This window comes from Copadichromis virginalis, linkage group LG4 (assembly GCF_057382275.1).
Source record: "Copadichromis virginalis isolate Kocher_CV1m ecotype Utaka linkage group LG4, C_Virginalis_male_GT1.1, whole genome shotgun sequence".
In the NCBI taxonomy this organism is placed as follows: Eukaryota; Metazoa; Chordata; class Actinopteri; order Cichliformes; family Cichlidae; genus Copadichromis; species Copadichromis virginalis.
Genome location: NC_140621.1, coordinates 1,748,746 through 1,758,553, shown reverse-complemented (window position 1 = coordinate 1,758,553; position 9,808 = coordinate 1,748,746). Strand labels below are relative to the sequence as shown.

Below are 9,808 nucleotides of genomic sequence, written 5' to 3'. Positions count from 1 at the left end.
GAACTCAAACGCAGACTCAGAATGCAGTTTGGTAAATCTATTTATAATGATATGACAAAAATATTTACAGAAACAGAAACGGGAAAACATGCACAGTCTCTACATACAGTATCCAAGCCGATGCTCTGCCAGATTCGACTCCATCTTTAAACTTGATTGCGAAACAGACTTCTCTTTTCAACTCACACACAAATCTTCCTTGAGGAAAACAGGGCAGGCTCTGCGACTGGTTTAACACTAAAGCGTCAATTAAAGAAATGTCCTCAGTATTTGAAGGGAGCTGACTGATCATCAGATAAGAAGCAGGTGAGTTGATTACCACAGGTGTTCATTCTCTTTGCTGTAGAGTAAAATTTCATGTTCCTGTTCCAACACTATGTGGTGTTTTTGTGTAGCTTATCTGCATAGCAATTAATTAATTGAAAACCTATAGATAACTTCTTATTTCATAGTATAATCGTTGTGTGCCTCATCTACTCACTGACTATTCACTCACTACTTATAGTCACAGTACTCACTCACTGGATCATCGGGCTTCGTTAGCTTAGCTCGTAGCCGACTCGCTAGCAGCATGGCATCTTGCTCATTGTGTCAAATGTTTATTTACTCCTTCGCCTCCTTTAGCAGTAATGATACTTATAATAAATATAGCCTATTTGAAGCTCTTGAAGCTCTGGGGTGGACAAGGCTGATGCTTAGCCTCGTCCACCCCAGCTGTAAAACTCAGAAACCAGTCTTACTTGTTATCATCTATCGTCCACCTGGGCCTTACACAGAGTTTCTGTCTGATTTCTCAGACTTTATATCTGATTTAGTTCTGAGCTCAGATAAAATAATTGTGGGTGATTTTAACATCCATGTAGATGCTAAAAATGACAGCCTCAACATGGCATTTAATCTGTTATTAGACTCAATTGGTTTCTCTCAAAATGTAAAAGAACCCACCCACCACTTTAATCACACTCTAATGGTAAATGGCCTGTATTTGTATAGCGCTTTTACTATATATACATATAGTAAATATATATATATATATATATATATATATATATATATATATATATATTTACTATATATACATATAGTAAATATATATATTTACTATATATATTTACTATATGTATATATAGTAAATATATATATATATAGTAAATATATATATTTACTATATATACATATAGTAAATATAAATATATATATATATATATTTATATTTACTATATATACATATAGTAAATATAAATATATATATATATATATATATATTTACTATATGTATATATAGTAAATATATATATATATATATATATATATATATATATATATACACACACAAATATATATGCTAGAATGAAGGAATGTTTTAAATAGAAGTTTTCATGTTCTGTGACATATTGTTATATCGAGAGTTTTAGTTTTTAAACTGAATATTGCTAAATGTATTAAATTAGGTTAAAAAAACAGTTTTCAGGTTTTCCGTCTGGTTTACAGTATTTTTAGCTACATTTGATGAGTTGGTGTAGTATTTCTGCTTAGTTCATTCAGATATAATTGAAACTATAGATTTACTTATTACTCCTGTTTTCTTCTAAACATTTTTGGGTGAACACAATAGTTCTACATGTAAAAATGTTACACTAATCACATTAAGTAATATGCAGTACTTTTTTATGGGGTAGTAAAATAATGAGTTTGGCTAATCTCACTTAAGTTTTAGCTAATTCAGTATTTGGTTTCTATTATTTGGCAGCTGAATTAGATTGTTGACTTAAATGTGTTTAAAAAAAGTGGGCAGTGGTCTTCTTATGTTTACTGTCATAAAATATACCAATACAAACACAATTTGCATATTTCTTAAAAAAACAAAACAAAATTATAAACACAGCATTACTGTAGCAAACATGATTGCTCATATCTTACACATTCAATGTGTGCAATTACATATTTAGCAGCTTATGTACAATGTTCATCATTAAACTGAGAACAAAACCTGCAAACAAAACCTTTTTTTTATGTAAAATGGTGAAATCTTTAAATACTCAGACATCGTGCATAAAATAGTCTTGTTTGTAGGAGGATTTGAACAGTAGGTCGATGAAACCGTTTCATTGCAGCTCAAAGAAATAAGGAAAGAGGGGCTGGAGGTAATCAGATCCGTGCATAGGGGGCTGGGAAAACTGAAGAGGGTCGTTTCTCCTCTTCTAGATTGTGTGAACAGTCCTTCCTACCCAGAGCGCATTCCTCTGCTCTCGCTCCAAGCGCGCATGATGGTAGAGGGAAAAATGAACCCTTTGGCAAAATGGGCGCTGGTCCTTTTAGGGCTTCTCTCCCTTATTCTGAACATCGTCCTCATCGGCATCCACTCCAGCAGGGCACCCAAATGTTCCCGTGAACGCATCCACCCGCTGCGAGGCAGACACGACGACCGCACCCTTGTGTTCGCTGACCTCACCCGGGAGGAGTATATGAAGGTCCAGCAGTATTTACTCAAACAAAAAGACCTGGCTATATCCACCAGCCAGATCACAAAGCCATCTGAAAACTTTCTCTTCTTAATAGAACTGTCGCTCCCAAAGAAAGCAGAGGTGCTGGCTTACCTGGACGAGAAAGGCACCAAACCGGTGAGAGAGGCGACGGCAGTGGTTTTCCACGGCGCAAAAGGCTATATCAAGGAATATGTAGTGGGACCTCTCGACAACCCAACATACCACAGAGATGTGACTAAAGAGAGGTATCAGGTGGATGTCCCCATTAATGCGCGTCCGGCCACCATTGGGGAGTACGTCTTGGTTTTTCGTTTTTTTGAAACCGAGATCTTCTCCAAGTTAGAGAAACTCCTTCGAGAAAGCTTTGGGGTAGACAAGAAAAAGACGCTGAACGCGTTCGAGCAGATGCCTCGCGGAGTTCGGTCCGGGGACAGAAAAACCTGGGTGTCTTTCTTCAGGGATATGAGTGGCATGTACATCCATCCGGTGGGCTTCGAAATTCTGCTTAACCACGAAAGCCTAAACATGTCACAGTGGAGAATAGAGAAATTGTTTTATAACGGCAAATATTTTGACTCTGTAGAAGAACTTCAACGCGCATATGATAATGGGTCAGTTAAGAAAATCGTTTATAAAGAGTCGCCTGACTATGGCTCTCTCAAGCCCAGGAGCAAGCCTCTGCAGATCGGCCCGCAGCAGTTTTACTCAGAGGGGGCGCGATACAACGTCAGCAACAACCATGTCCTGTACCTGGACTGGAGCTTCGCTTTCGGACTGAGCTCTCTCACCGGCATGAAGGTGTTTGATGTACGTTTCAAGGGCGAAAGGATCGCGTATGAACTGAGCGTACAGGAGGCTATGTCGGTGTACGGTTCAGTGACTCCAGGGATGATTATTACCAAGTTCCTAGATTCAAGTATCGGCATTGGGCGCTTTGCCCACGAGCTCGTCCGTGGAGTAGATTGTCCTTATCAGGCGACCTACGTGGACACATACCGCTACATTGATGCCCCACTCCCGGTCAGGTTTAGAAATTCTATCTGCATCTTTGAGCACAACATGGGTCAGCCCCTGCGCAGGCACTTCGCCGACTTTTTCCACAACAACTTTGGAGGAATGGCAAACAGCGCTTTAGTGTTCAGGACCATCACGGCTATCGGGAACTATGACTACATGTGGGATTTCATCTTTTACCAGAGCGGATCAGTGGAGGTCAAAGTTCACGCAACCGGCTACATCTCCTCTTCCTACCTGCTTCCCGGGAGTAAAACACACGGACACCAGGTGGCTGAAAATGTCCTGGGCAACATTCACACGCACTTCATTAATTTTAAAGTGGACCTGGATGTACTTGGTGAGTGACGTACACATTTAAATGTGATTTATTTATTTATTTTTTGACAAAACCGATGTAAATGTAAAGCTTTGCAAAATTAAGCAAACAAGTCTGTTGTCAAAGGCCAAATTATTTGGATATAAGTCCCCCTTTTCCACTCCACACGGTCCTCTTTACTTTCTCTGCTGGTCAGAGTAAATGTTAGCCCCTTAAATATGAGAAATAATAGTACAAGTCCTTTTTAATAAAAGCTATATGTTATATGTTTAGCTGATGTCACATTCCAGATGTGGAGGACGATTCCCCAAAATTACAAAAACAAAACAGCAACTTCGTATTAGAATTTTCTGTATTTTAGAAAAACAAATAAACCAAATCAAATCATATATAGTGCAGTGTATAGTATTATAGCCTTTAGTTTACAGCCTCCTAATAAATATGTCACACTTGATAAAAGTAAATATAAATCCATACAGGCAATAAGCTGTTTGCACAAGTGTGCCAAGCAGGAACACACACACAGACACAAATCCTACTATACATTCCACAGCACTTACACATTGCCCACAGAGTCCACAGTGAAAACAGATCTCCTCTGGTGTTTCTTACTGCAACCAAAGGCAATTTGTGTTTTACTGCTTATGTTCAGCATTACAGCTGCTTATGGAGCCACGATGCTTTTATGCACAATGTAAGCTTCTAGGCATCCTTACCTAAAGAAATCAGTTCCAGTCCTGTGTAATTCTTTTTAATCTCATCTATGTATTCATCAGCCACTCATCTCGCTGAGTGTAAATAACATAAAGACCACCTTCCACACATTCACTGAAGCATAGAAATGCAGAAAAGAAAACAACATTTTGCCACATTTCCTCTGCAGGTGTGAAGAATGTATTCCAGACCAAAGATATGGAGTACATGAATGTGTCACTGCCATGGATGCCTGATCACTACGCCATGATCCCTAAGCTGGTGGAGAAGCAGCTCAAAACAGAAAAGGTCTTCTTCATTTTTATTCAGTTGCATTTTTCATAACCTGCAGAGAATAGAAACAGCAGCGCACACGGGTCAGGAAATGTAGCAGCAGTGTGATGCAGCTGGCAACAAGGTGCTGGGTTAGAATCTCATTTCCTTTCCATGGTTTCCTCTGGGTTTCCAACGCCATTCTTCTTACATTAAACGGTCATCCTTATTGGCAGTTGGTGGACTGTATTTGATTGGCTAAATATGGTTTTAGACTACAGCACTTAGAATTCAAAGACATTTTTTCAGAGTGCATGAAATGCTGATGCCTAGCTTCCTTACCAACAGTTCTCAAAGATGCATTGCCAGAAATAGTGGATATTGAGTATGAAAGCATGCTTGTAGACCGCACACTGAGAGAAACCCATGTCACACTTTTATAGTACAAATGAAATACATTTCCACGCTCTTAAAACTAGAAGATTTAATGTTTTGTTTTCTCATTTAAAGAGAAAAGAGAGGGAAAGACAACACCAGTAATGAAAGAAAATGTTATGGTGGACGTGTAACCACACTTAAATATCATCCTGCTACAGTTTCCCATCACCTGCACAGACTCTGTGTTATACTGCTATTAACAACACAAGCTCTTGTTCTGCTCGGTGAAGTTGAAGTTGAGCCAACCCCAGTGAGTCTCCACTGGAGAATCACTGGATGAATGATGGGACCACTGGAACAACCTGATTCCAGACTTATGCACAAAATAAACAGGTGAAAAAAGGTACTTAGTAGTTCTTAGTGTAAAACGAGCAGGGTTGATCCAGAAAGGTGAAAGAACACAAAAGGATACACAGGTGTGATTGAGACTCATTCAGGGTTGGACAGACAGTTACAAAGACAGCAGACACTAATAATAATAATAATAATAATAATAATAATGATAATAATGATAATGATAATAATAATAATAATAATAATAATGATAATAATAATAATAATGATAATAATGATAATAATGATAATAATGATAATAATGATGATAATAATAATAATAATAATAATAATGATAATAATAATAATAATGATAATAATAATGATAATAATAATAACAATAATAATAATGATAATAATAATAATGATAATAATAATAATAATGATAATAATGATAATAATAATAATAATAATAATAATGATAATAATGATAATAATAATAATAATAATAATGATAATAATAATAATAATAATAATAATAATAATGATAATAATGATAATAATAATAATGATAATAATGATAATAATAATAATAATAATAATAATAATGATAATAATGATAATAATAATAATAATAATGATAATAATGATAATAATAATAATAATAATAATAATAATAATAATGATAATAATAATAATAATGATAATAATAATGATAATAATAATAATAATAATGATAATAATAATAATAATAATAATAATAATAATGATAATAATAATAATAATAATAATAATAATAATGATAATAATAATAATGATAATAATAATAATAATAATGATAATAATAATAATAATAATAATAATAATGATAATAATAATAATAATAATAATAATAATGATAATAATAATAATGATAATAATAATAATAATAATGATAATAATAATAATAATAATAATAATAATAATGATAATAATAATGATAATAATAATAATAATAATAATGATAATAATAATAATAATAATAATAATGATAATAATAATGATAATAATAATAATAATAACAATAATGATAATAATAATGATAATAATAATAATAATAATAATGATAATAATGATAATAATAATAATGATAATAATAATAATAATGATAATAATAATGATAATAATAATAATAATGATAATAATAATAATGATAATAATAATAACGATAATGATAATTATGAGCAGACTTGAACCTCTGAACATGTTCCTTAAACAATATATATGTTTATCCCTTTTTATTTTTTTTAATGTTTATTACAAATTTGAAAATGGGCCTTTAGTCTTGTTAAGCACTCTATATCCCACGTCTGCCTCCACCATAGAGTCAACAATGTTTCAGGAAGACTCAAATCCAGAATCCAGAACCGTCTTCCTTTTGTGCCATCCACATGAGACGCATACAGAGCAAACTTGTCAGAATGTAGTGAATGTTTAACTTAAATAGATAAGGTTTGCACATATAGGGATAGAAATGGGCTGTGACTGCACTCTCATGTGAATGTACTATGGCAATGAGCATGTTTTCTCCATATTTTTCAACCCTTTAAGTTCTGCCAAGTGCATGAGCTAGGTGGCATCTTTCTTTGTGAAGAAGCTTTAGTCTTAACCAGCTTAAGCCTGTTGCCTTTAAGTCTTAGACTGTGGAACTGGATTCATTCATTTCCACTGACTTTGTTTAATACTGTAAGGTTGTGTCATTTTTCAGGCCAGTTCTCTAAAGGAACCGGTGTATCAGTAGGTATCAGCACAAGTGTCAGTAACCAGGCTAGAGCAGAGTGTTTCCTTTAGTCTCTTTTTTATGGTTTTCTAGAAAACCATGTTATGCTGGGCTTACACTGTGCGATTTTTGGCCCATTTTGAGCCGATTTTTGAGTCGTGCGACCGTTTTGGCGATCGGCCCGATTTTGGCCTTCATCGTGCGTCGTGCATCGTGTAGTATACGTGGGGTAACGAGACGCGATTAACACCTCACGACCAGCTCCCGATCATCAATCGCTTGGTCGTGAGGATTTCAAACCGGTTTGAAGTCCTCGCGACCGTCGTGACGGTGTCACCACAGTTTGTCACACTGCTCACGCGCAAACACAAATGTCAGCGAAAAAGACGGCGCAGCACGGCTGTGCAGCGTGTGATCTGGACACAAGCGATGGAGGCACAACTTGTAGAACTTTGGAAAGCTCATCCGAGCCTTTTCGATGTGGCCTCACAAAATGATCACGACCACAACAACCATGAAAATAGTTGGATCTACATGCTGCTCAATCACAGCTGATCATGTTTTTCATTAGCAATTTAGCAAAGTTGATGGTGGTGGTGTGTCTGTGTGAGTGAAAGACAGAGAGGGAGAGCGACAGAATTTCTGTTATAACCTTCATTTTATGGACGCACAGTGTGACTCAGGTCGCATCAGAGCATCGGGCCGTATAGTGTGAGACCTGCATCGTGACCTATGAACTTCTCACCCCTGCGAGTCAATCGTACAGTTTGAGCAGGAGCTGAATCGCGCGACTGAAAAAATCGCACAGTGTAAGCCCAGCATAATCAGGTCAATAAATAAAAGTGACCATAAGCTTTAAGATCTTTGTACTGGATCAGTCAGAAGACGCCAGACTTAACCACTAATCATGCAGCAGATTACCAGGAGTCACTTGCTTTCACTTAAAAATAGACTAATGACCGTGACACCTTTGCAGGAAGCTGCCTTGCGTTATGACACCAAGACACCACGCTACCTGCACATTGCCAGCAACAAGACCAACAGGTGGGGCCATCAGCGCTCATACAGGCTGCAGGTGTATAGCTTTGCTGGGGACCACCTTCCAGAGAGTGAGACAGAGGAGAAGGCGATGTCCTGGGCCAGGTAGGACTGAATGATAGCAAAATTAAAAAACAACAAATCAAAACACGCACATTAAATCTGACTCATGTCTACTTTATCTTAAAGAAATAAAGCTAGTGAAACAGGTCATTTGAGTAATGGAACAGGTGGGCTTGGACAGGTGTGTAGTATTGATTTTATTTTTTTATATATACCCAAGTTAATGTGTCATGACCCAGTGCTTTGGCCTTTGAACTTGAGTTTTTCTGTTTTGCACGTTTGAATCCAAGTCTGCGGTTTTTTGTTTGCTCAGTGTTAGCACTACATTCTCGCATCTATTGCATATTATTGCTACTCTGGGGTAAGTATATCTACTGCATGACATCATGTTTTGTAAGGATGCCATGTGTCTGTATCATCTCTCTTCTGTTAGACCTTCTTACCCAAAGAAACATCAGCCAAATCATGTTTAATACCATCTGTTTCATTGGCTGGGGCTGTGCTGGGCGCATGCTGGCTCCTCTGGGGACTCTCCCTAATTACCTCATGTGTATTTTGAGCCATCAGTTTTTCATACTGTTTGTTTTCCCGAGTATTAATCGCCACATGTGGATCACTGGAGTTTCTTATTTTGCTGTTTGGAATTTTCACCAGATAGTTTTTTGTTACTTTGCCTGCAAGTCATATTTTGGGTCCAGATTTGCCACTAAACATGACATAATGTCACTTTGAACATGCAGCTAATATCGGGGTTTTCTAAGATGGAGTCCACGCGTGTTTGCCTGCAGGTATAAGGTTGCTGTTACCAAGCATAAGGATGTAGAGCAGACCAGCAGCAATCTGTACAATCAGAACAACATCTGGACTCCAGCTGTTGACTTCAGCAAGTACATTGAAGACAATGAAAGCATAGAAGACGAGGTATGTCTGATAAACTAAACACCAACACAATATAACGGCACTCGATTATTTACTTAATCGTGATTTGTCTGCAGGACCTTGTTGCCTGGGTGACCACCGGATTCCTCCACATCCCTCATGCCGAGGATATCCCCAACACCGTAACGGTGGGCAATGGGGGTGGGGTCCTGCTGAGGCCCCACAACTACTTTGATGAGGATCCATCCATCCACTCTGCGGATTCGGTGTACTTTGAGCCAGGCAGCGAGGACAGCTGTGAGCACAACAGGATGGCTTGCCTCACTCGTGACACCTGCAGCCCCAACCTGGAGCCATTCAGCTACCATGGCTTTGATGGAGTCATGAATTTTAATGACTGGAACTGATTTTTATTTAATTTATTTTAATTTTTTTAATTTAATTTAAAATTTTTTGCATTATGTTGTGGAGCTTCTGAGGCCTGACAAACTCACACGTGCTTGGCCTTAAGTAATAATCATGAAGGCCATTAAAGTGTATAAGAAAGCTGCTTCTAAAGGTAAAAGTGCACCA

General features: G+C 36.9%; 1 protein-coding gene across 1 annotated transcript; it reads left to right on the top strand.

Moving 5' to 3' along the window:
• Positions 1-2,185: 2,185 nt before the first annotated feature.
• On the top strand, positions 2,186-9,808 carry aoc2 (amine oxidase copper containing 2). The gene is made up of 5 exons (XM_085453082.1): positions 2,186-3,840; positions 4,703-4,821; positions 8,232-8,398; positions 9,145-9,277; positions 9,352-9,808. The coding sequence occupies exons 1-5, from the start codon at positions 2,265-2,267 to the stop codon at positions 9,640-9,642; spliced, it is 2,286 nt and encodes a 761-aa protein (XP_085309208.1). The 5' UTR covers positions 2,186-2,264; the 3' UTR covers positions 9,643-9,808.

Coding starts and splice junctions, on each gene's coding strand:
- aoc2 (XM_085453082.1), top strand. CDS start 2,265: ATGATGGTAGAGGGAAAAATGAACCCTTTGGCAAAATGGGCGCTGGTC. Junction 4,822..8,231: donor AGCAGCTCAAAACAGAAAAG/GTCTTCTTCATT, acceptor ACACCTTTGCAG/GAAGCTGCCTTGCGTTATGA. Junction 8,399..9,144: donor AAGGCGATGTCCTGGGCCAG/GTAGGACTGAAT, acceptor GTTTGCCTGCAG/GTATAAGGTTGCTGTTACCA.